Source organism: Gamsiella multidivaricata (assembly GCF_025024155.1).
Source record: "Gamsiella multidivaricata strain RSA 2152 chromosome Unknown BC939scaffold_7, whole genome shotgun sequence".
Lineage (NCBI taxonomy): Eukaryota > Fungi > Mortierellomycota > Mortierellomycetes > Mortierellales > Mortierellaceae > Gamsiella > Gamsiella multidivaricata.
Window position 1 is genome coordinate 1 of NW_026251715.1, and position 25,332 is coordinate 25,332.

Consider the following 25,332-nt stretch of genomic DNA (forward strand, 5'->3'; position numbering starts at 1 on the left):
TGAATGTCCAATACTGAAGAAAGCAGGGCAAAGGAAAAAAAAAAAAAAAAAAAAAAAAAAAAGTGAAAAGAAAAAGATGTTAGATCAAATGCAGTTGAAGAATATCTACTAACAACCTTGGAGGAGATATCAGTCAGCCAACTCACCAGTAGATAGTCTTGAGGTTGAACTTTTTCAGTGCAGCCTCGATGTCCTTGCCGCTGCGCTCGAAAACAAACCGCGCATTATCCATGATGCCCTTGTGAACAAGGCCACCTTTGTAAGGATAGTACTCGCAAACCAGATCGGTCATGGCGTCCGTAATGCTCTGTCGATATGCCCCATCGTTGTGAATAACAAAATATATCGCATTAGAACATACTCTCATAAAAAAGCCACAAGATCATGATAATGTACAAGTCCTTACAAAAGTGCCACGGATGATGATACAAAGCGCATTGTACTTGGGATCGCGGACGATGTAGTAGCTAGGCACGAGGGCAGTCCTCTTATCAAAATGCCACACGATCATATCCTCCTTCTTCAGCTTGAAGTAGTCCATCACGTTCTTGCGGTCCGAGTTGAAGCGGACAAAGTCTGGAGAGCATGTAAAAAAAACACACAATATAGATCAGCAAATGAAGGTAGTGATTTGATTTCCTATTGTAATCACTATATTAGTCATGACAACGAATGCGAACGTACTTAATGGGGCCACCTTGAAACTGTAGCCAAAGTATACCCATGGAAGGGAGCCGTACGAGGCGATAGCAAGACGCACAAAATGGCGGGCTTTCTCGAGGATGTCGATGTTGTCAAATGCTCTGTTGGTCGTGGGCCTATTCACATCACACGCGACATTAATACGACAAAAACCAATTAAAACCCCCTCAAAAGAATCCAATTCAAGCATAAAAAAAACCATGGACAGCCTTCAATGGAACTTACGTTGGATGGCGCTCGTAGTGCTTTTCCACAATATGGAAGCCCTTCCAAAACTCTGACCGCGACAGATTCCATCCATGACCAAAGAACGAACTGTACATCAGCTGGATATCTTTGAAGGCAGATCGTGTCTGTTCAGAGAACAGATTGAACTTGGCCTTCTTGCCTTTTCCTTTGTGTCCACTGCCCTGGCCTTCTCCTGACCGGTTCAGATACATGTCCTTCTTTGCCTGATCGCCGTTTGCCATAATCCCCGCCATCAATTCCTCCTCTCGCTTCCGATCAGCTTCCGTGAGGTGTTCGCCCTTGACCGTGTGCTCATGACTCAACCCGTTCTCGATATCCTCATCAAATTCGGCATTGTCCCCGTCAATATATCCGTCACCATAGCTCAGTCCGGACTCATCCCATGAACGAACGGTATCCTGAGAAGTGTTATTGTCCGAATGCCACTGAAACGAATTAAGAGGCGATCCGGGCGATCCAAGGGATCCGGGTGACTGAGGGAATATAGGCGACAGAGGCGGAGAAGTAGGCGAGCTCGCTGTTCCGTAGTAAAGTGGGAGATTCGGTGGAGACGAGGGCATTTTTAGAATCCTTCCTGACTGCTGAGGATCTCCCGATTGAATGCCGCGTTGAATGATAACGGGTGCTGATGTCGATTTGACAAGTTCAGGAGCCTCTGATTCTCTAGAAGAGGCCAGTGGCAGGAGTTGCTCCGAGTGGTATCTAGGAACATCGCTGAGGTGGTTATCTCCAAGTGTTGATGAGTCTGTCGAGAGCGACGAATCCATGGAACGGTTGGTGTGTGAACGCGACGTTCGGGTGGCATTTCTTGATACGTAGTCTTGACCATTCGACCCGCTTGCTGATGTGCCGTTGACGTTGCTCTGCCTTTCCAGTCCTGTGCCGAGATGAGCAAAGAGAGAATTCTGTGTCTGGTCTTCGAAGTGCAAAGTAGCCTGGATGGTGATCATGCCGACTTCGACGCCGTTCATGGCCATCTGTACATACGATTCGCTTCGGGTAGGACGGCGAGGGTGCGTCCTTACGGTGACATCATTTCCGTTTTCGGATCCTTTGGTGATGATAATATCCTCCTTATTTTCGCTGTGAAGAGGGTCGTGCTCGTTGTGATGATGGAGAACGCTGGACCCGAACTTGGAATACGATCCATGCTTGAAGAGCGGAAGATCAACCTCAAATACGTCGTCATGTTTCTTACAGAACGCAGCGGCATCAAAACGCGTCGACAAGACCGATTGTTCGGGCTCCGTATTGTCATCCCCGTCATTATCATACTTGTTCCCGACCTTCTTCTGAAGATCGCGCAGGGGCAAGTAAGCACGACCGATCTTGATGTGCTGGTTGAATGCTTTCTTGACATCATATACATCAATCTTGATGATGTCAAAGGTCATATTGTGGACGGTCGTCTGGAAATCGAACACTTGATGGGTATGATCGCCGAGGTTCTTGGCGGGCTTTGTGGCCTGGGTGATGTTTTGGAGCTTTAATTTGACCTGGGTCTTGTCATGCAGACCATTGCAGCTAAGACTGCGAAGCCGCAGGGAAAGGTATTCTAGGCGCGATGACATTGGATTAATTAATTAATCCGAAAAAAGCAGGCTGGGACAACGTTGAACATGCAGTGCGGCATGATTCAGCATACCTGGTACGACTGTCAAGATCAAAGTCAAGAGTGTGCAGTGTTTCCCGAGGCAAGAGTTATGTTTAGATAAAGGTCAATGTGTCAAGATAGCGGCCTTTAGAGCACATGAAGATGACAACGAGGGTCAATTGATGCGGGATTCTCTTACGTTCAACACATAGCCCAATGCCTATAGGGGTATTGAAGGATGTGTCACTGTCTGAGCGAGAGGCGGCACTCAGCTGAGTCTGGAGGTCTACTGCATGGACATGGACATGTATGTTAATATGAAGGGTCATTCAGCACAAAAGGGCTCGTGCTTTGTTTGGCCTGGTCGTTGCTGTACGACCAACATGTCCAACCACAGATGGAGCAAATCCAGTTTGGATTGGCGGCTTTTTATGCAAATGCGAACCGAGGACTAAAAATAAGAAGGATTGCAACGGTGTAACCGGTTTACTTGCCATTGGTGCTGTTGGCCTTGGATGGGGCGATGCTTCCTGTTTTTGGGTGAGCCTTTTCGAGTGCTGTGCCGAGGGTAACGGGTACAGCGGGGATGCTTTCGGTGGCCATTGGGTTGGGTCGTTTGGATTGATAAATATTTCTACCGAGAGGGGAGGAGGGGAGGAGGGGAGGGGGTATAGTTTGATGAGGATAATGGGAGCGTTCAACAGTCAATGGAGGAAGGTATTTGTCGCAATGGAGGAGCTGGGCGTTGGAGTGAGGAGGAGGGTATAATAACGTCAGGATTCAGGCCGGGTATGGGCGAGGGAAGGGAAGAGGTGAGGGGAGGAGTGAAGGAGAGGAGAAGAGAAGGAAGCGGTGAGCGGGCTTAGTGGCAACACTGGGGGAGTGTGACAGTCGACTGGGGGAACGTATTGCCCTGGCGAATAGGATTAAGCGGGGGTAGTGAGACTCCACTGGCAGCAGTCGTGGGGTTATATTCGTCCTAGCAGTTTAGTAGTTTTTGGTGGCAAACGCGTTTCTCGCTGGTGTGGAGATGAGAAAAGGAGGAGTCGATGGGTGAAGAACGAAAGAGGGCGCCTTGGCCCTTTCAGACCCCATGTCCTGCTCCTTTTTATACTGTGTCTGCTCAGGGCTGCAATCCCTACAGTCGAGTCTATTTACAATGCAGCTGCGTTGTTTGTGTATCCTGTCATTTATTTAACACATGAAAAGGAATCAACAACCCACAGCTGCTCCACAGGCACCCTCCATCGACTAATGCACTCACCCACACTTTTGGCTGCTGCTCAACTCTAATAGATTTCCTCGAAACAAGATTAGCATGCATGTATTGAACAAAGGTTTGAACACAAATGGTGTTGCCATCTTGACACTTATTCATCCGATACAAAGTATGCATTACTGTACTGAAATGCAATCTGAGCCAGCAGTCCCTTGTCATTGCAGCCGAAATAGTCTAAAAGATACCTGATGATGAAGAGGAAAAAGAAGTAGGCGTGTTTATCGGCAACGCAACCGGATGGCATCCCAATGAGCGGAGGAAAGACCATAGAGAAGACCGAAGCTTTGCCTTCTTTCTCGTTCTTGGGTCCTTGTCCTACGTATCGCCGCCTTCATAAAACGAACGAGGGCGCGCTCCCTGTAGACTACCGGCAACATGTGCTATTCGTCAACGGCAATTCTTTTTGGGGGGAACGAGGACACACGTTTATCGTCATCTCCACTATAACCTCAGCCGCATTTTAGTAGGATTACTTCAGGCTTATTTTTTTTGATCAAGGTCTAGCTAGCTACCTTAATGTTGCTTACGGAGAATGATTATGAAAGTAATGCCGAAAAAGATGGCAATTTCCCCCAAAGACATCTCAAGACACTCAAGAATTAATGGCCTGACACCCCGCCATGGTCACCGACGGCAGTGCCTGTAGGGGCAAGGGAGGAGAGGGGAGACCCATGTACGGATTTCCAACTCCGAGCGTGGATGATTGTGGGTGGGCCTGTGGGGGGGAACCGAGTCGGTCTCTGGCCTCCACATGTTACTGCAGATGCATACATGAACAAGGGCGCGGACATGTACCTGGAGATAAGAAGAGCCTTGATAATGTCCATGCACAGACATAGCATAAACGCGAAGAGAAAAGGCGGTGTTCATGTGGGTTTCAACGGGCGCCATTGGTGCCGTACGTGTGTGTATGTATGTATGTATGTATGTCTGTATGTCTCTTTTCAATGCTACGCGTTCCAAAACGGCTGCTCTAAATGGCGTGACGTTGATTTGCATCAAGGGCATAAGTCGTCAAATGAACGGATCCGTCCTTTCCTCTTTCCGCACTCAAATATACTCAATAATATCACTATCAGCAGCATAGCCATGGCGACACGCGGCAGCAAAGGAAAAGGCACATCTGGCTCAGATTCGGCAGGAGTATCGCCAGCCTACTATCAAGAACTCAAGGAGACCTTTCAACTTTATGACACTGAACACAGGGGAGTTCTATCGACCAAGAAACTGCGTCTTGCGATGAGAACCCTTGGCTTTGAGGCTACGATGGATGAGATCGAGGAAATCGTACAGGAGATGCCGTCTCTCAGCGTACATCAGACCAAGAAGAGACCAAAGAACAAGCAACGAGCAATGAATGGCAAGGGCACGCAGGATAGGGCATCACTTAAGAGTGCGGTCAAGGAGTCCGAGTCGTCTGTATCAGCGTCGGCAGCGGGTGCACGACGGAGCTCTAGGACAGCTGCAGTGGCATCACGATCTGGACAGAAGAAATATGCGGATTCTGACGATGAGTCGAGTGGTGATGATGAGGACGCGTACGAAGACGAACGTGAAGGGGCCGCCGCAGAGGAAGAAGAGGATACGGATGACAACTACGACGGGCAGCTTTATTTCACATTGAAGGACTTTATTACAATCATGTCTCCAAACGAGGTAGGGTCGCCCGAGTCTTCGACCAAATTCCTTGCATGTTCATATGTTCATATTAGGAACCACCCGTCTTCTTTTTGCTTATTGCTGCCATTTTACCATTGTTCTGTTATAGGAGCAACATGCTCAGGACGAGGTCTCTCGAGTCTTTCAGTTGTTTGATACTCAAGGAAAGGGTTCCATCCGCATTGAGGATTTGAGACGGGTAGCCACAGAACTGAACATCCCATTGAAAGACGAGGAGCTGCGGGAGATGATCGAGGAAGCCGATAGGGACGGCACCGGCGGGGTCAAAGAGCAGGAGTTCGCAAAGATCATGAAGAAGACCGGTTTTTGAGGGATGTCTAACCAAGCATGGATAATAAAAATGTCTTTGCACTGCTATTTGTTGTTGAACATGGGCCTTGTTCTTACGATAGGCGTGCTTTTTTGTTTGGCTTCGATGGTTGCGACCAATGCTTTGTCTTGGCATGGTTAAAAAACAGCTGCGGGAAGGGACAGAAAATTATTCTTTCCAGTTCTTTTCACACACACACACTCTACAATTCCACACATACCACACTCCATTGATAACAAAAAAAAAACTCCAAAAACACTCGCAGCTAGCTAATCGCATAATGATGCAACATCAGAGAGCTGGTCAAGGCGCAAGTGTGCCGATCAGTCTGACACCCAACGCCCGTCGACCTGACAATGGTGGCCGCAGTGGCAAGGCGATTCAAGTTCGAACAAACTTTTTTGCCATCAACAAAGTATGTTTATTGTCTTTTGGCTCTGAGCAAAAGGTGTGCACGGTAGCGCTGAGACATAAACTAACGCCTCTATGGACACCGTATCTCTTTTGTCGCAGCTAGAGGTTGACACCATCTGGCACTACGATGTGTCGTTCACTCCAACGATCCCCGCTGAGAAGGCGCGCAGGGTAAGGAGCTGAAGACCTGTTGTTCAGTAGCTGTAATTCGGCGAGTGAGCGGCAGCTGATGAATGCACGAATACTGACCATTGGCCCGCGCTATTCTTTTGCAGCTGTGGAAGCTGATTGAGGACTTTCCCGAGCTCGCGAAGCACAAGGTTGTCTTTGACGGCCGATGCAACGCATATGCGTCGCAGGAGCTCACTGTTGAAAGATTGACGCGCAAGGTTGAGCTGCCCGAGGATGGGGTGTCGGCCCCCGCACCCGCACCCGCTCGCGCCTCCTCGTCTTCCGCGCCTGCTCGCGCTGCGTCTTCGTCCTCTGCCCCCGCCTCGGGAGCAGGCGCGAGGAAGAAGAACGAAATTACCGTCAAGATCAATCGCGTGGCGAGAATTGACCTCGAGGAGCTCCATCGATTCCTCCGTCGTCAGGGGCCCGTCACTCCAGGATGCTTCACAGCCATCCAAGGTGTTCTATCAGATCATTTGGTCCTTTCGATCAAACTGTGTCTTGCCTCGCATCTACTAACCCTCAGTGCTATCTCTCTAAACCTAGCATTGAACGTGGTCATGTCCCATAAGTTGTTCTCGGAGATGGTCAATGTCGGTCGCTCCGCTTACACCCCCAACAATGCATCGGATCTTGGCGGAGGCATCGAGAAATGGGATGGAGTTTTCCAGTCCGTTCGCCCCGGTCAAAATGGTCTCTATGCGAACATTGATATCGCATCGACAGCCTTCATCAAGGGAGGAAATGCCGCCTCTCTGATGGCTGAAGTCCAGAATGTCCGAAACATTGCGGATTTGCGAAATCTCCACAGGCGCCAATTTGTCGACCTTCAGCGACACTTCAAGGGTTGCTCCTTCACTGTAAACCACCGAGGAGGGGCGCACAAGAGAAAGTATGCTCTACCTCATGATGTGCAAATTTGTTATGCCTTTTTTTTCATCTATGCTTACTCAAAGATACACACCTGGCATCAATTTCGAATTAGGTACAAGGTGTCCCAGGTGAGCATGATGCCTGCGGACAAGGTTTTCTTCGAGCAAGAGACGAACGGAGGAGCCAAGAAGAAAGTCTCCATTCCGGAGTATTACACGGCCGCGTACAAGCTCAAGTTGCAGTACCCCTTCTTGCCGTGTCTTGGCGTCAAGGGTCGCGACGGACCCCTCTACTTCCCGGCTGAGATCTGCAACATCGTTCCTGGCAGACGCTACCAGAAGAAGGTAAGAGAAAATATAATATATTTGGCGATACGCCTATGGACGCGGCATGCTGTGGTTCCTTCCATGTATCTGACCTTTTTTTTTTTTTTTTTTTTGTAATTGCAACCTGAATATAGCTGAACGAGGAACAGACCGCCGCGATGATCAGAACGACCTGTATTAAGCCTGACCAGCGGGCTGTCAAGATCAAGAATCTGCTCCCACTCTTGGACTTTGATCGTAACAGGTACTTGAAGGGCTTCCAAATGGAGATCTCTAAGGAAATGACCACCGTTCCTGCGCGTGTGTTGGCCCCGCCCGATGTCATGTACCGCGGTGGTGTCTCCGTCCGCCCCAGTTACGGTAGTTGGCAGGTATGGTTAACGACCCATGTAGGGGTTTCAGGTCACAACCGCGACAAAGACTTCAGTGCACTCATCGTAACCTCCCTTATTAGCTGAACCCGTCGCGAAAGATGGTCCAGGGCTCCACGCTTTCGTCGTGGGGCGTTCTGATCTACGAAAGGGAGGAGTAAGTATATATATGCCCTATGTGTTTTATAAATTGCTGGTCAACAGATGACGGAGCAGACCATACTGAGCAGCTTACTCACTCCACTCACCTCACTCACTCCACACTACTACAGTCGCCTCAGAAGGGATGCTGTCCAGCATTTTATCCGCGAATTGAACGCGACACTCGTTGAGAACGGTAAGTTATTTATTAATTCTATGTTGTTTTTTATGGCCTGTGGCTAACAACAATCCTCTGACATGTTTGATATACTTTCTCCTTGCTTTTTCTTTTTTTTTAAGGCATGGACGTGAGACAGCGAGCTCCCCCGGTTATGTATGCTGCTGCCGGTAGTCTGGAAAAGAATGTCGAGTCCATGATCGCAAGGATCCAAGAACAGTTCAAAGCCCCTCCGCAGTGTAAGTCTGCGGTAGCATCTCGTTGATCCGTACTCAAAAAATGGGAGAGAGAGAGCGAGAGAGAGCGAGAGAGAATACTGCTTATGTCTATGGTATGCTAACAGAATCGGAGATCGGTTGCCATCATTTTTTGACGAACAGTGATTTTGGTCGTGATGCCGTCCAAGTGTCAGACATATTCTGCCATCAAGACGTACTGTGAGACGGTCCACAGGATCGGTGTGATGACCCAATGTGCCCTGTCCAGGAACGTCCTGCGTGCGAATAAGCAGTACTGTGGAAACATTGGATTGAAAATTAACGCCAAGGTGAGCAAGCTAACGGCATTGCATTGCATTTTTCTCTATTTTTTTTTTTTTGTTGCATCAAGTTCTGGGTGTTGTACGGCAGATAAAAAAAATAGAATAACTACTGACCATATTTCTCTTTTTTTTTTTTTTTTAAAAAAAATGAATTAATTATATTAGCTTGGTGGTATGAACAACAATCTCAAGGGAACAGCAATTCCCTTCCTTTCTCAGAAGCCGACCATGATTATCGGAGCGGATGTGACCCATCCTGCTCCTGGAGAGACCAAGCCGTCGATTGTTGCGGTCGTGGCCTCGATGGACGAGCATGCGTTCCGTTACAGTGGCAGGACTAAGCTGCAGGACAGTGGTGTTGAGGTACTGTTCTCGAAATGCTTTTTTTTTTTTTTTTTTTTTTTTGGGACAATGTATGCCGATGTCGGGTTATGCTTTTTGGATCACTAAAATATATATTATTTTATTCACTGTTGCCAAAAAAAAAAAAAAAAAAAAAAAAAAAAACATAGGTCATCGATGAGTTGAAGGATCTGGTGCGTGAGCTGTTACTGGCGTTCCATCAACGGAACAAGAAATGTCCTGAACGGATTCTCTTCTACCGCGACGGAGTCTCTGAGGGACAGTATGCGGAGGTCATGCGAACGGAGGTGCAGGCTGTGAAGCAGGCTTGCACACAATTGGACGGTAAAGCTGCGGCGCATTGCTTTCTTTGGAGTGTTGTATATCAGACCGCCTTGACAGGTTGACAGGTTGACAGGTTGACAGGCTGCATTGGTAGCGTTGCTAAACAGCCTTTTTTCATTTTTACATGTAATTTTTTTTATGGTCGTAATAGCGAACTATCGACCTCCAGTGACCTTCTGTGTGGTGAAGAAGCGTCATCATGCACGCTTGTTCCCGATGCACCCGAATGATGCGGATCGATCGGGCAATTGCGTTGCAGGCACAGTTGTCGATACGGTGATTACGCATCCGACCGAGTTCGATTTCTGTAAGTGTATCTCTGTGTGTGCTGTTCATATAGAAGGATGTGCTAAAGATGCTAAGCTGTTGTATGATTTTTTTCCCTTCTTCTTGTTGTTTGTAGACCTGCAGAGTCATGGAGGTCTACAGGGCACATCGCGTCCGACGCTGTATCATGTGCTGATGGATGAGAACAGGTTCACGTCGGACACGCTTCAGGAGTTGACCTATCGTCTGTGCCATGTGTACGCGCGATGCTCCAAATCTGTGAGCATTGTGCCCTCAGTGTACTATGCCCATCTGCTGGCGTACCGTGCGCGACATTACCAGGGACAGGACAGTTCGGACACGGAAAGTGTTTTGAGCTCTGCGGGTGGTAGTAGTTCTTACGCGCCTATCTTTGATACCTCGGTACGTGGAAAAATATGTGTGTGTGTGTGTGATTATTATGCAATATCTCTTTTTTTTTTTTTTTTTTTTTTTTTTTTTTTGAATGTCTTTTAGGCGGGTGGATGTGGATATGAACATTTTCTTCTAAAACTAAGACATTATTGTTTCTGTGTTCATAGAACGGCATCAAGAACTTGATGTACTTTGTGTAAGTTGCGACAGACGCGACTACCAATTTTTGGACTATAATTTTACAGTGTTATCCGGGTTTCAACAACAACAACAACAACAACAACAACAACAACAACAACAACAACAACAAAAAAAAAGAAAAAGAAAAAAGAAAAGAAAAGGAAAACGAAGAACGAAAAAGAAAAAGAAAAAAGAAAAGAAAAGGAAAACGAAGAACGAAAAAGAAAAAGAAAAAAAAGTCCAGGAATATCAATCCAGGCCTAATATCAACGCTTCTCCTCGCCGGGGATCCTTTGTCGGCGATCCGACCGATGGAGACGTTACGTTTGAAGCGCAATTCCAAGGCAACATTTGGTCCGCATGTTTTGTCGCGCTTGTATTTCATAACATACCAATAAAACCCTCAATTGGATTCACTGTAAAGAAAAAAAAGGGCTGTTATACAAGAGCTTTTTGTGAATTTGAGGTTGTGTCAAGAGATTGCTGCGCCCAAGATCTTCATGATCGAGGGGAGGAGAGAGAGGGGGCCCCCTGGCCGGTTACAAAGATGCTCCTGAAACATGGCGCAGTTTTGGTTTGTGATTCATTTCAGGGTTTATACCCTCTTTGTTATGGTTGGGGCTATTTCCCCCAATTCTGGGTTTTTCTATTTGGTGTTCTTTTTTTACCACGGAGCGGAGGGGCGGCACATAATGGGGCCGCTGGTTTTACGAATGAATGGAGGAGGGAGGGGACCACAACGGTTTTCGTGCTTGTAGTAAAGTAGTCTTACGCGCTTAAAAAGTTCGAATTATCCAATAATGTCTTTTGTTCGGAAACAAGGTTTATGCGTCGGCCTTTGTTCTGTTGTGTGTTGGTGTTGTTGGTGATGGTGATAATAATGATGATGCTGCCTGCTGCTGCCTTTTTGCATCCGTCGCACCGCCTCAAATGCACAAATGCAAATGCAAATGCAAAATGTAAAAAAAAGTATAGTAAAGTAGACGATATTGAAATGAATGCATAGTGCAGATGTATTTTTATCAGTTCTGTTCATAGAAAAAGAACAACACTCACTCTTACATACATGATCCCCCAAACTGGATCTTCCATTGTCAGGCGCAGACGTGTGCGAAAAACACTGCCGATCATCCCCAGTCCCTCGTGGTTTTTTTTTTTTATTCTTTTTTGTATAGAAGTTGTTGTATGAATTAGTGTCTAATTGCATGGTCAGATGAGCAAAGGAAATAGGAGAGAAAGAGAAGAGAGAGAGAAAGAGGGCAGATTGGATGAAGTGAATGACGATGGGATAGGTTTTTTTTGTTGTTGTTGTAGAAGAGCATGAAGGTGTTAGAAGATGAAGACGACGATGACGAGGATGACCTCGCATTTGTCAGTCCTTTGCTACGGAAGGAAGACGCTCAAGGACAAGGTCAAGGTCAAGGAGAGAAGATAGAGACGAAGGGGCTCAATTGGCTTGAAGACAAGTTTATTGGGACACAAGACCATGCCTATGATGATCTTGACAAGAACTATGGCTATGGCTATACTATGGCTATGACTATGGCTATGACAATGGCTGTGGCAATGGCTGTGGAGGAGAAAGGAAAAAAAAAAAAAAAAAAAGAAGTGCTCTCTTCTTTGAGAGAGAAGGAGGAGAAGGGAGGGAGCGAGAGAGAGAGGGAGATGGGAAATAGGAACAAAACAAGTGAGCCCTTTGATGCGCGCTGTCTGCACATAGTCTACATGTCAACATGTTAACATGCTACAGAGCCAGTAGTCAGAGGATTGTTTGTTCGCTCATTCGACATTCCATTCACTCTGCCCCACCACCGCCATTCTCCTCTTTCGCACTCTTCCCTTCATTCGTCCTTTTTTCATCTCTCTTCTCTCTTCTTCTCACACACATTCTTTTCATTCTTTCCCTCCCAAACAGCCTGAACTCCACCTCTGCTTAAACCGCGACCAGGAAGAGACATATTAAAACCATATCCATCGATAATATATATTTTTTTAATAGCAGCCAGTCCCTAAATAACCACCACCCACAACCTCCCACTCCTTTCCCTCGTATCCCCATATCCCCATATCCCCATATCCCCCTATCGGGATCTCCTCTCTCTTTCCTCTCTTTTCTTCTCCCATCCGTCGATCCCCTTCCCTCACGCACATTAATCTCACGACCACCAGCAACGACAGCCACATCCATCTCCCCCCATCCCCTCCGTCCTCCCATCCTCCATCCCCCATTCCCATCCTCACCTTCATCCTCATCCACCTCCTCCCTATCGTTCAATGCACACGGCCCACGACGTCAATGTTACAACCACATCAACACATCCTGCCATGAACACAACCACATCCCCCTCCAGCCCCACTCCCAACATGGCCACTCCTGCCAACACTAACGGCGCCAGTCTCACCAAGGGCACCATGGGCGCCCAGGGCTTTTACAGCGACCTCCTGCTCGACGACACCAACGACACCGGCGTCTTTTCCTCCACCACCTTTGTTGCCCAGTCCATCAAACAGGGCGTCCAAAGGGTCTCTGAGGGCACTCAGACCACCCCCTCGCTCGAGGGCCCTCCCCCTGTACAGCAACCCCTCCAGCTTCAGCCGCCCCAGCAGCAGCCACAGCAACATCATCTCACCAACACCCAGTCCATCCCCACCTGGCCCTCAGGCACCGTCGCCCGGTTCCATGTCCTCTCTCCAGAACAAAAGCAGCTCCTGCAGGTCCAGCCCGGCTTGTCATCATCGTCATCCCATTCCAATCCACCGTCCATCCCCATCTCTCACTCTGTCGGTGCAGCTGGTGCTTCTCCTGCTCTAGGCAGCAACAACACTGCCGCCACAGCCTCATCCATCCATACTCCCATGACGCCTCCGAGGATATCCTCACTCGCCCCCAAAAGCAATGGCTCGCACTTCCCATACCATCAGCAGCAGCAGCAGCAGCAGCAGCAGTATCAGCACCACCAGCAGCATTCGCCGCCTCCATCACCCCCAACCGTATCGGCAATCGCTCCTCACCAGCAGCAGCAGCAGTCCGTACACCTCAACGGTGGCAACACCTATAGCAACCTCAATGGCACCGCTAATGGATACCACTTGCAGAGCCAGCAACAGCAGCCAGCCTTTACACTTGAACCCTCGCCGACACTTAGCACCACGGAGACCTTTCCCGCGAGCTCGGCAAAGTCCGCCTCGCTCTCCTCGCCTGCATCTTCCATCTCTTCTCCCGTCGGTGCAGCCTCCCAGCCCACGCCTGTTGATCTCGCCCTCGCTGCACTCTCTTCCAGCACACCCAGACCTTCTACTTCCACCATGTCTTCGTCTGCGAGCACACCAACCAATCGTCCTCGACCTTCCAGTTATGCCCCCATCAAACTCACCAACGTCTCTTCGACCGTTGCCAACATGACCACGCTTGCAACCCTGCCAATACCTCCGGCCTCTGCCACTTCACCCACTTCTGCTTCTATTATCACTGCCACTTCCGCGAGCTATGAGGACCGTATTGAGCCGCTACAGCAGCAGCCCACTGTGTCCACTTCTTCGGATTCAGACCTTCAACGCTCGCCTGCCTCCAGCTTAAGGCCAAATATGTCAATCTTTTCTACTGGCTCCTCCCTAGGTGCTGCAGGTGCAGGAGGTGGCTACCAGTCGCCAAAGGCGGGTTCGCCCGGTCCCTTTGGTCCGCCCACCCGTGCCTCAACCATGGACTATCGTAAAATTCAGCCCGGGTCAACGTTGCTTGGCGATTCGCCAGCATTCCCGTCCACGGCCAGGCAAGAGCAGCAACAGCAACAGCAGACTGATCCTCAGGCTGAACATTCCAGCAAGGCGCGTAGAAGACAGATTTATCGTCGCAACACGTATTCTGCTGATCTGGCGTCAACTTCGTTCCATCGCTCCGATGATGAGATGGAGATGGACGAACTGGAGGAAGCCCGCCGGAGGATGGATGTTCTGAAGAAGAGCAGCAGCCGACGCTTCTCCAAGCGCAGGAAGGACGACGATACCGATCGCGTCCTGATCGGCACACGTATCGGAGAGGGCCATGTTAACTATGTTCTTATGTATAACATGTTGACCGGCATCCGTGTCAGCGTAAGTTGCAACGTCGTTGATCCCTTTTTTTTTTGCTGTTTGTTGGTCGTTGGCGTGTGGTGCAGACTTGATTCTAATAGAAACCATTACTGTTTGTCTTTTTTTGTTGTTATTGTTGTTGTTTTGTCCTTGCAGGTCTCTCGATGCCAGGCAAAGCCGCAGCGGCCCCTGGTGGACGAAGACTTTACTTCTGCTCACAAGTTGGCATTCGATATGTAAGTTGATCGATTGATTCCCGCTCTTGTCCTGCACCTTTTTTTTTTTTTTTTTTTTTTTACATTGATGAACTGATATATGTATGGGACGTATCCATCTATATTTCTCAATAGCACGGGTAATGAATTGACGCCATCGTCCAAATACGATTTCAAGTTCAAAGATTACGCGCCCTGGGTCTTCCGCAACCTGAGAGAGGACTTTCACATCGATGCGTCCGACTACTTGGTATGGCTCATTTATACGGGTTGTAATATACTGACAGGATGATCTATCGGGAATTGTTTTACAACATCAATTTTTGTCAAAATGGTTGAGCCCAGCAGGCGGAATGGAATCGGCACATCATCGATACAGTGCAGAGGGCACATTTTTTTTTTATTGTTTGTGGTACCAAAGCTCACAGGAACCGTGGCCCTTGATATCAGCCAGCGATGTGTGCGGCACTGACAGGGCAAATGTTGAAAGCAAGGACAAGACCTGGATAGCAGGGCCTCTTTTCTCTCTTCTTCTGCTTCATTTTGCAGATGGATGTTTTGTTTAGTAAAGTCGTCTGCATCAGCAAGCAAAGGAATCAGGAGACGGCGGGGTAGTTGGGCGGGATGGGCTGTGAGGGCATTTCTATTTTCGCAACATTTTATTTTTTATATTTCTTATGGTGCTTGTGCTCCTGTTGCGCGGAAGAAAATAAGGGAGCACTCCTTCTGCATGCATGCGCCACAGAATGGGACCATGAGAGCCTTGGATTCATACAGATTGCCTGATTTGTGCACATGGAAAGTAGGTTTCACACTTGCAGCTAACACCTTGTGCATTTCCATCTTCATCCCTCTATTGCGAATGACCTCTGTTTGTAGGTGTCTCTCACTAGCAAGTACATCTTGTCTGAGCTGGGATCGCCAGGAAAGAGTGGAAGTTTCTTTTACTTTTCCCAGGACTACCGATTCATCATCAAGACCATTCACCACTCAGAGCACAAGTTCATGCGAAAGATCCTGAAGGACTACTTCAACGTAAGGAAGATGGGCCATGAACGTTGTACCCTTTCCGAAACCCGATTTGCTTTTTTTCAAACTTACGCGTCTTTTTTTTATATTTTTATCTTGCGTGTCCACGCTAGCATGTCAAACAAAACCCACATACGCTTCTCTGCCGTTTCTTTGGTCTTCACCGTGTCAAGCTGCCCCATGGACGCAAGATTCACTTTGTGGTCATGGGCAATGTCTTCCCACCCAACAGGGATATCCATGAGACGTATGACTTGAAGGGATCGACATTAGGTCGCGCCATCAGCGACGAGGAACTCAACAACAACCCGCGTGCCACACAAAAGGATCTCAACTGGGTCAACCGGAATCGTAAACTCGAACTGGGACCGGTGAAGCGACATTTGTTTGTGGAACAGATGAAGCGGGATGTAGAGCTACTGGCACGACTCAACATCATGGATTACAGTTTGTTGATTGGTATCCACGATATCGAACGCGGTAACAAGGACAACATTCGAGACAATACTCTCAAGGTGTTCCACGTAAGTTTTTGATACAGCCACTGTTTCCATTGACTAGGATTTGAAAAGCATCAGGTTATTGTACTGACTGGACGATCCCTCTTGTTTTTCCTATTCCTGTAATTAGCCCGACACGAAGAAACAACTGGCGAGAGAGCCGTCAAGGCGGGACAAACGCGAGAGTAAGGTCAATGCGCTCAGGATGGCTGTCAAGGAGTCGGATCCAGTTGCAATAGGACCGTCAGCACTACCGTCGGACTCGTTTTCAGAACGAAGGCACTGTATATTCTACGCAGATGACGGAGGCCTATTATCAACAAACGAGCAAAATGAACAGGGTCAGGATCTATATTACCTGGGAGTCATCGATATTCTAACGCCGTACAATTACGTCAAGAAGATCGAGCATTACTGGAAGAGTCTTTCTCAAGACAAGGTACGCCATGTTGTTGCGTCTGTTAATTTTTTCTATGGATAATGTAAATGTGTATGAACGTTATGCTAATGATCGTTTCCATTTTTATCTTTTGGTGAAAATAGCACCAAATTTCGGCTGTAAATCCGAAGGAGTATGCCCAGAGGTTCCTGAGTTTTATGATCCACGCCATCAAGGTCAACAATGATGTGATGGAGGTTCTGGAGGAGAAGAGTCATCCGCACTCTGAGTAAAGGCGACTTGCAACAGACAAGGATTGGTCATGGAGGTATTTTTTTTTATATCGGAGCTCAGGAGGCGACACATGTATACTGTGCACAGCACAGCACAGCACAGCACAGTACAGCACAGTACAGTGGGAGAGGGATAGCAAAATAACATTGAGGATTCGAGAACAGAGGATGCGATTGGGCATCATCGACAATATCGCTTTCAGGAAACGCGAAAAAGAAAAAAAGGAGAAAGAAAGAGAAAAAGGAAAAGAAGAAACACCCACTTGCACACATTGACACGCCCTCACATCTTGCGAAACTACACCCGCAAACCATAACACAAAAACACAAAAACACAACACAAAAACACAAAACACAAAAAGCGATCAATCGACTGCTCCACCAACCCCAACCCAACCGAGAAGCAAGCCAGGATGACAGGGGGGAAGCAATCTTGCTCCTCTATGACACTCAGCTCCTCAACTTCTTTGACGACCTCTCTTTTTTTTCCTGTAATGATATTTCTCTTAATGACCCAACTCTCGTGTCAGCATAGGGATTTCTTTGTTTTCTTTTGTCTTTTCTTTTTTTTTCTTCTTCTCCTTGTAGCTTGAAATGCGTTTTTTTGTTGTTGTCAGCCGCACCTTTTTCCATCTGTTCTTGGTGTTTTCGATTTAACGACCTTTTTGCCCCTCCTGCCCTGTGCGCTCCTATTGTGCCGGACCCTGAGCTCCTTTTTTCTCTCTCTATCTCTCTATCTCTCTCTCGCTCTTGCGCTCTCTCTCTCTCTCTTTGCTATTTTCTTGTTCACTTTCGCTCGTCGTTCTTTTTTTTTCTTCCTTCCTTTTTTTACTCATCCACGACATCTCCTTCCCCCCCCCCCCCCCCCCCCCCCCCCCTTTCACTTTTCCCACATACACGCTTAGAATTTGTAGACTAGACTTCATCTCGCATTAAAAAAAATTTTGCCTCGAAATAACAGAAAACATGATCATTTTATATATTTTTAATATGCAAGATAAAGAGAAGAAAAGAAAAGAAAAGACTCTAAACGGCAAGGGGAGCGTCAATACTACGGATGCGGACGCCGTTCTGCTTGAGAGTGTTCTTGACGTCCTCGAGGGGCACCTCTCTCCTATGGAAGATTCCAGCAGCCAACGCAGCCTCGACTCCGGTCTTCTCAAAGACATCGACAAAATGCTGAGGCGCACCCGCACCAGAGGACGCAATGACAGGAATACGGATAGCGTTCCTGACATCCTGGATCAAGGCCAGATCGTATCCTTGCTTCATACCGTCCTGATCCATCGAATTCAACAAAATCTCACCCGCACCCAAGGCCTGACAGGCGACCACGAGCTGAAGCACGTCCAGATCTCGGCCCTCACGTCCACCGCTCACGGTACACTGGTACCAGCAATACTTCTCGCCATTGGGGCCCAGCTGAAGGGGCTCGATCACATGGTGTGTAGGCGCATCCGCGGGAGTGTTGACATAGACCTTCTTGGGATCGACCGAGATGACCACGGCCTGAGATCCGTATGCATGCGCAATCGTCTCAATCGCGCTCGTCCCGTCGCCCTTGCCGCCAAGGGCATAAAACTTCTCGGCCGCATAGACCGCATCCGAGCCAATCGAGACCTTATCGGCGCCGGATCTGAAATACTCGCCCGCGACCTCGAGCGCCGGGTGGAGCTTACCATCGGGATCGACCACGTCCTTGATCCCGCCTCCGATCGTCAACGGCACAAAGACCGACTCACTCGTCCGGCGCAGGACCTCGAGCATGGGCATGTCCAACAGAGGACAGTTCCTGAACGATGTGATGTTCAAGAACGTGATCTCGTCCGCACCCTCCTCAAAATACCGCCGCGCGAGTTCCACGGGCTTGCCCAGGTTACGGACATCACCCGATCCGGCACCATCGGCCTTCTGCTCCCGAACATCATACTGGTCTCCCTTGGTGACGACCAGATCCCCCTGATCGTTCGCCCGGACATCCAGGCAGGCGACAATCCGTTTCGTGAATTCGTCGACCGAATTTGGGACCGCATACTCTGGCGCCAACAACGACAACGCCCCGGGGATCCGTCTATCCTGTCCGATCTGGGTCCTCAACAGCTCCAGATCCGCCTCGGCCCCCATCCCGGCCGTCCCATCCAGGAAGGCCTTCAAGACATTCACGCCCGCAAATCCCGATTTCTCTGGATGGAACTGCGTACAAAAGATATTCCCTCTCCTCACGGACGACACAAAGACCTCATTCCCATACTGGGTCGTCGTCAGCGCCCATTCCAGAGCCTCGGGACTACCTTCCTTCCAGGGGACGGCAAAGGAATGGACGAAATAATAAGCCCGGTTCTGTTCGAGTCCACATTGTGCAGCTCTGTCGAGTCCCTGGATCGATCGAGCAGTGTTCCAGCCCATGTGGGGGACGGCCTTATCGGTGGATTCGAAAAGCCGGACACGACCGGGGATGATACCCAAGCCTGGGATCGAGGGGGTTTCGTCCGAGCCCTCAAAGAGGGTTTGCATGCCCACACAAATCCCCATGAACGGTTTGTTCAGGCTGAGGTATTGTTTCAGCGGTTCCGCATAGTTCTTGGTGTGCAACGAAGTCATTGCGCTGCCGAACGCGCCTACTCCTGGGAAGATTAGTTTCTACATGAGGGGGGAAAGGGAAGGTGAGGAAAAGGAACAAGTAGGAAAAAAAAAAAAACAAAAAAAAAAAAAAAGTAAAAAGGACGTTAGAGATAGTCAGTCAACCTAAGATGAGTGAAAAAAAAAAAAAAAAAAAAAAAAATTCTCCGACTGGTTGGCTTCCTGATTTCATATCTCTGCCCCTGCTCAAAAACAGTTACAGCAAACCGAGACAGAGCGTAAAGAACAAGAAGAAGACAGAGAAGAAGAAAAATAACAACAAATAAAGAACATACGTCGGCTTTGAGGATATCCGAGGGATCCTTGACGAACGTGATATCATGGCCTAGCTTCTTGACCGCGTTGACCAGACTCCGGACGTTGCCTGCACCATAATCCAGTAGATATGTTCCTCCCATGGCTATTATTCTTTTTCTATAATGGTTTCTTTAAAAAAAAAAATGGGTTTCTCGAGGCCTTGGATGTGGGGGGGTGGCAGAGCTGTGTGGGTCAGAGTGTGAGGAGAGGAGAGGAGAAGGAGGAGAAGAAGGATGGAGAGTGAATGAGAGGTGTGGAATGAATGAAGAAAGAAGGGAGAGAGAGAGGGAGGGAGAGGAGTGAGGAGGACAGTTCACAGAACGATGTAATGAATCAGGGACCAAAGAAAATATTATTATTTTTCGCAGTCAGCCCCCAGCGACCACTCAGCTTGAGTCACCGCCCCCCGTTATCCACTCCCCATTCCACCCAGTCTTCAGTCCTCAGTCCTCAGTCTTCAGGCCATTCAAAGGCCCTCCTGCTAACTAACCGGGGTGGAGGGGCCGTTTTTTATATATATATATATATTTTTTTTAGCATTATTTATTATTTATTATTATTACTATTATTATTATCGGCATTAGAGTATTATTCAAAGTACATGTCTCATCCACCCCCAGACAGCCTGGCAGACAGATCTCTCTTCAATGACAGCGACTACCACCCCTGAAGATGCCGCCGCACGAGGACCAGGAGCGACCCAAATACACTGAGCCCCAACACCACAAAGCCCCACCTCAACAAATGTCCAGCCACCGTCGTCAGTTTCTGGCCTGTCCACTTCTTGCGCCTCCACGCCTGATCAATACCATACGGACTCGGCTCCAGCTGTGTTGCCAGATTATGTGGCAGCAGTGTGAAAAGCGCCGAGACCGGCTTATGGTCCGACGACTGGTAGTACGGATGGGACGTGTAGTAATGGATCAGCAATGGACTCTGGCACACCTCCCCTTCAGACGTCGTCGACAGCATTGTCGAGGCCGAGGACTGTGTCAAGGTCTGTTGCTGCTGTTGCTGCTGCAGCAAAAGTGCCGTCTGCCCAGTCCTCGAAGAGAGACTGCCCGTCGAACTCGTCGACCGCGCCGTTGTCAGTGGTATCCGATAGAGGGACGAATCCCCCACGACCGAGCTATCCTGCACGGGCTCCGCCGCCAGCGGTGGTTGGAACACCCCCGCATTGATCACCGCCCTCGCACCGCCCTTCTTCGCCAGACTCGTGAACGTGCCTCTCGATCGCGATTTCTTCAAGTTCGCTGATGACCCCACGGCCTTGAAGGCCAACATCCGTCCGGCGGCTTCCATCGGCAATGCTCCTAAACCCAGTCCCTGCGAATGCTCATCCCACGCATCCAGCTCATCCTCCTTTTCTTCCTCCAAACTCGACGCATCCCTCGGATGGACATACCACAGCACCCTGTCCGTCCATGCCGGCACACGCTTCGCGATATCGTACTGATTCGATCCCATCCGGAACTTGTACGTCGGCGGGAACGTAATCGGGGCCTCACGGAACCCCCGGAAGACATTCATGGTCTTGCGTTGGGCCGAGAGCTGGTCATGGCTGTAAAGCTGTCGTAGGAACCCGGATTCGATCGCATGGACAATCTCTCCCGCGGTCAGGTCCGGCATCTCTGACTGAGACAACAGATCATCGGATGAGAGCTTGGCCTTCTTCTTCTTCTTGTTGAGCGAGCCATCGGACTGAGCAAGGTCGAGACGGTAATTGAGGTCGCCGGTCCAGAAGATGTAGTCGCACGAAAAGATGCTTTCCTCCCACTGAATTTTCTTCCCCTGCGAGTGGTTGTCCTGACGGTGTGGATGGGCCCTCTTACTGCCCTTGCCACTCGAGGATATGGATCGCTTACCCGACAGCAAAGGCCTAGAGTCACTATCGAACTGGTATACCGAGTCATCATCATCCTGTTGCTGTTGTTGCTGCTGACGTTGTAAATCCTCCTCCGACAAGGACATGGACAAGGACAGGGACGAGGAGGACGACATGAGCGACACGGAGGAGGACGAGAGCCTGTTCTGGTGCTCGAACAAGAGTCCCTGGAAATGGTTATCGTCATCATGCAAGAACACCATGCGCCTACAGATCGCCAGGTAGTCATCATTCCTGCGCTTGATTTTGTTCAGGTGTGCGCTCAGGTGAGCATTGATGAAGCAGATCTCAAAGTTGGGACGACTGCTTGCGGTCAACGGCAAGCGAATCGAAAGCCTGGTCGCAATCGCGCCCTTGTTCCCCATCCCCAGGGGTCCGGTCCCCACAGAGGCGTTCGAGATCCGTTCCACATGCTCGGTCATGGAACTGTCCCTGGTGAGGATAAAGAGGGCCATCCCGACCTGGGCAGACTGTGAGACCAGGCTGAAGCGGTGGCCGGGACAGGTGCGGTGGAGGGTTCTGAGGATCAACTGGGCAAGGTCGTCGATCTTTTGGCGGATATGGTAGGTGTTGTGGATGAAGGCGTCTGGGTAGGGGACGACCTCTTGGAGGGCAACGGCGACGATATCGGGCATGAGAGGGGTGGAGGACATGGCAGAGTCGGCAAAGGTGGTTGCGGGCGAGGTTGCGGCAGAGACAACGGGGCTGGTTGGGGCAGACTCGACGGCAGAGGAGGAGAGGGAGGAGAGCGAGGGGTGGGTTGCCAGCCAGTCCGAGAGGTCCTGCTCGATGGGACGCTGACTCATGTTGAAGGTGCCGATGAGCACGACGGGGGTGCAGTGGTGGAAGGATGCCATCGGGTGGAGTGGATGGAGGGGGTGGAGTGGAAGGGAGTGGAGTGGGAGGAGAAGAAGCAGAAGTCAAAGGAGGGAAGAGGGTTAAAAAGCGGGAAGGAGGAAGGGGTCGTCATTGAATAAGCGACACTGTGGACTGCTGCACTGCATGGCCCCCCGCCCGCCGCGGCAATTGCCTCATCGCACACAGCAATGGTCTAGCACAGAGCAATGCGCGCATCCGCTGCTCTCTTCTTTCTTCTTTCTTGAACTAACGCACCCACCAGCCGGGAAGAGGCGCTCCAGAGCATTCCTCTGTCCCTGCCCCTGGATAAAGAGCAACAACACACGGACCGCGTCTCTGGCTGTCTCACCCACCACGCATGTCAGCCAACCGTCCGGCCCAGTGATCATATTCATCAACCCAATGCCCAGAACTACCTCCCGGCGTCCAGGAACCGGTACCTTAAAAACAAGGCTTGGTCTCAATTCATGCTGAATTTGATTGGTGAAAATCAAGGGCCTGGCCCCTTTCCCTCTGCCCCTGTGCACGCACCCACGGCTGCCTGGCGCCATTCCCGTAAAGGCAAGAGCGGCGTCCCAGGCTCGACTCCTCTGGTCATGATGATCTCAGTGTTTAGTGCATCATATTAGACTATTACCACTGCACAAGTGTGGGCATCAGTACGGACTCATCCGCAGAACTTGGCGCGCCAAGCGATACAGCCACCATCGAGTTTTGTTGCTAAAGTGCGGTTTGCGTCTGGTTGGTTAGATGTGGTCGAGCTTCTTTAATAAACTAACTGTCTTTATTTCTGCAATTGGTCAGTGGGTATCTATCGCTTTACAGCATTTGGGTCCAAAGCTCCGTGCATCTGCTTTTCAGTCGAATAAAAGTGAGAATCATAATCTCCACATTCAGCACAAAAAAAAAAACGAATTCATCCGATTCGGACAGTTTGAATTCCACTCAAGCAAAAATGGCACCAGAGAGCACCGTATTCTGGTGGCATCTGGGGCCTGAGCCGTGGCTGTGCGGCCTCCGATGTGCGCAAAAGTGCTCTTTTGGGGCTCATTCGCTGCGCCACTAAAGTGGTTCGTCACTTTTTTTTTTTTCTGATCCGCTCATCCGCGTTTCGGTCATCAGTCGAGGGAACCACACCTCTCTACCATCCCTTCTTCCTTTCCTCTTCTTCTTCTTCTTCTTCTTCACCCCCTCTCCTTTTGTTCCTCGTCACTAATCCTCTATCGTCATACAAGACACGAACACCTGGACCTAACACGCATCATAACAGGACATTGGAAAAAACAGGATATCATGGATCCCAGAAAACTCAAGGTCAACGAACTGAAGGAGCAGCTCCAGCTTGCTGGTCTCTCTGTCAACGGCAAGAAAGAAGAGCTTGTCGCCCGTCTCCTGGAGCACCAAAAGGCGGAAGAGGAGGCCGCCAGTGCTGCTGGTCCCCCTACCGACACAGGGGAGACATTCGACTGGGACGAGAGCAAGTTTGACGTCGAGTACGTGTCTTTGGAGACCTTGACGCTTACTGAACGATGTTTGCGATCTACACTTCACTCACTGACCAACGTTTCTTTTTGTGTCAACGCGACTTTTCTTTTTCTTTTTTTTTACCTTTCGTCAACAGTGACTTGGCACCTCCTTCAGATCCGGTTACAGCAACATCAGCGGCGTCTGCAATGACCCCTGCTGTAGCACCATCCTCTACAACAACCACGACGGCAACGACCAAAGCAGGACCTGGAAAGCCTACCTCGGCAGCCGGCACCTCAACGACCGCTCCTGCAGCGGCAACAACCTCTACAGCCGAAGTCGCATCAACCGCAGGAACAACCAGCCCTGTCCCAGCCAGTGGATCGGTTCAGTCCCAGCAAACTGTCAATGACTCGGATGTCTTGAAGGCCGAGTTTGAAAAGCGCAAGAACAGAGCAGCGCGTTTCGGCATCCCATTGAAGGAGCAGGACAAGGCTATAGAGAGGGCTGCGCGATTCGGCGTGCCCGTCCCTGCGTCTGCCGCTGCATCATTGGCAAAGGCCACAGGAACTGCAACATCAAAGGCACCAGCTTCTCCCAAGGCTCTTCCAACCAAGCCTGCTTCTATTGCTTCTCAGGTATGCTGCATTATGACTCGGCTGCTATTTCTTATTGTAGATGGGGGCTCCCTTTACTCATCAGCTTCATTTGTCAAACATATTAATATTCTTTAGATCCCTGCTGATGTTCTGAGTAAACGACAGCAACGCTTTGGAACTCAGGCACCTGCTGCAGGGGGCGCCTCAGGTGCTAGTGCCGCCAAGAAGCCGGCACAGGTACTGGATCCGGCTGAGGAGGAAAAGAAGCGCAAGCGTGCAGAGAAGTTTGGCCTCAATGCTGTAAGTCTGGCTGGATGTATTTGCGCACACACTATTGTCTATATATGGACTCGTTTTGTACTGACGTGTCTTTATGGACTATTTTTTTTTTAAATAGACTACGGACGAGGCATCCAAGAAGGCGAAGGTGTAATGGGCGAGCTTTCTGAATATTAAACGTATGTTGTACGGAGATATTCCAAGACAATTTGATTCTTGCTTACATTGCAAGCAATGTAATGCGGTTGTTAAGGGTCAACTCTAGTCTTTGCATTAAGTCGCAATCACGCTCTGACGCCCTGAGGGCCATGGAGCACGGTTTTGTAATCCTCGCAGGGTTGCTCATTGCTGCGAAGTATCTCTCAGTCGAGCCCAAAACAAAGATTTTTTTTCCCTGCCCCCTTGTTGGGACCAAGCGAACCCGCTCCCGGGCAGCAGGGAGC

General features: G+C 49.4%; 7 protein-coding genes across 7 annotated transcripts; 4 read left to right on the top strand and 3 right to left on the bottom strand.

Annotated features, from left to right (window-relative positions):
* Positions 1-142: 142 nt before the first annotated feature.
* BC939DRAFT_473573 (uncharacterized protein) lies at positions 143-3,148 on the bottom strand (the record flags this gene model as incomplete). Its single annotated transcript, XM_051558360.1, has 6 exons — positions 143-307; positions 407-576; positions 685-818; positions 928-2,481; positions 2,597-2,605; positions 3,036-3,148. The coding sequence occupies 6 exons, from the start codon at positions 3,146-3,148 to the stop codon at positions 143-145; spliced, it is 2,145 nt and encodes a 714-aa protein (XP_051416131.1).
* Positions 3,149-4,864: 1,716 nt separating this feature from the next.
* BC939DRAFT_439052 (uncharacterized protein) lies at positions 4,865-5,993 on the top strand. Its single transcript, XM_051553916.1, has 2 exons — positions 4,865-5,480; positions 5,593-5,993. The coding sequence occupies exons 1-2, from the start codon at positions 4,914-4,916 to the stop codon at positions 5,812-5,814; spliced, it is 789 nt and encodes a 262-aa protein (XP_051416132.1). The 5' UTR covers positions 4,865-4,913; the 3' UTR covers positions 5,815-5,993.
* A 1-nt stretch (position 5,994) lies between these two features.
* Positions 5,995-10,553, top strand: BC939DRAFT_439058 (Piwi domain-containing protein). Its single transcript, XM_051553917.1, has 15 exons — positions 5,995-6,229; positions 6,328-6,399; positions 6,504-6,858; positions 6,946-7,291; positions 7,385-7,616; positions 7,733-7,969; positions 8,053-8,126; positions 8,242-8,306; positions 8,411-8,527; positions 8,669-8,835; positions 8,995-9,192; positions 9,342-9,516; positions 9,668-9,823; positions 9,920-10,206; positions 10,365-10,553. Exons 1-15 carry the CDS (start codon positions 6,095-6,097, stop codon positions 10,395-10,397), a joined length of 2,649 nt encoding a protein of 882 aa, XP_051416133.1. The 5' UTR covers positions 5,995-6,094; the 3' UTR covers positions 10,398-10,553.
* A 3,766-nt stretch (positions 10,554-14,319) lies between these two features.
* BC939DRAFT_392810 (uncharacterized protein) lies at positions 14,320-16,864 on the top strand (the record flags this gene model as incomplete). The annotated part of the gene is made up of 7 exons (XM_051552048.1): positions 14,320-14,469; positions 14,605-14,684; positions 14,799-14,913; positions 15,543-15,698; positions 15,806-16,216; positions 16,323-16,631; positions 16,736-16,864. The coding sequence occupies 7 exons, from the start codon at positions 14,320-14,322 to the stop codon at positions 16,862-16,864; spliced, it is 1,350 nt and encodes a 449-aa protein (XP_051416134.1).
* A 1,026-nt stretch (positions 16,865-17,890) lies between these two features.
* On the bottom strand, positions 17,891-19,902 carry BC939DRAFT_392914 (uncharacterized protein; the record flags this gene model as incomplete). Its single annotated transcript, XM_051552059.1, has 2 exons — positions 17,891-19,504; positions 19,780-19,902. 2 exons carry the CDS (start codon positions 19,900-19,902, stop codon positions 17,891-17,893), a joined length of 1,737 nt encoding a protein of 578 aa, XP_051416135.1.
* A 556-nt stretch (positions 19,903-20,458) lies between these two features.
* BC939DRAFT_499483 (Endonuclease/exonuclease/phosphatase) lies at positions 20,459-22,543 on the bottom strand (the record flags this gene model as incomplete). The annotated part of the gene is made up of 1 exon (XM_051559944.1): positions 20,459-22,543. The coding sequence occupies one exon, from the start codon at positions 22,541-22,543 to the stop codon at positions 20,459-20,461; it is 2,085 nt and encodes a 694-aa protein (XP_051416136.1).
* Positions 22,544-23,594: 1,051 nt separating this feature from the next.
* On the top strand, positions 23,595-25,076 carry BC939DRAFT_279120 (uncharacterized protein). Its single transcript, XM_051551193.1, has 4 exons — positions 23,595-24,037; positions 24,166-24,649; positions 24,746-24,910; positions 25,008-25,076. Exons 1-4 carry the CDS (start codon positions 23,838-23,840, stop codon positions 25,041-25,043), a joined length of 885 nt encoding a protein of 294 aa, XP_051416137.1. The 5' UTR covers positions 23,595-23,837; the 3' UTR covers positions 25,044-25,076.
* The last annotated feature ends 256 nt before the right edge of the window (positions 25,077-25,332 follow it).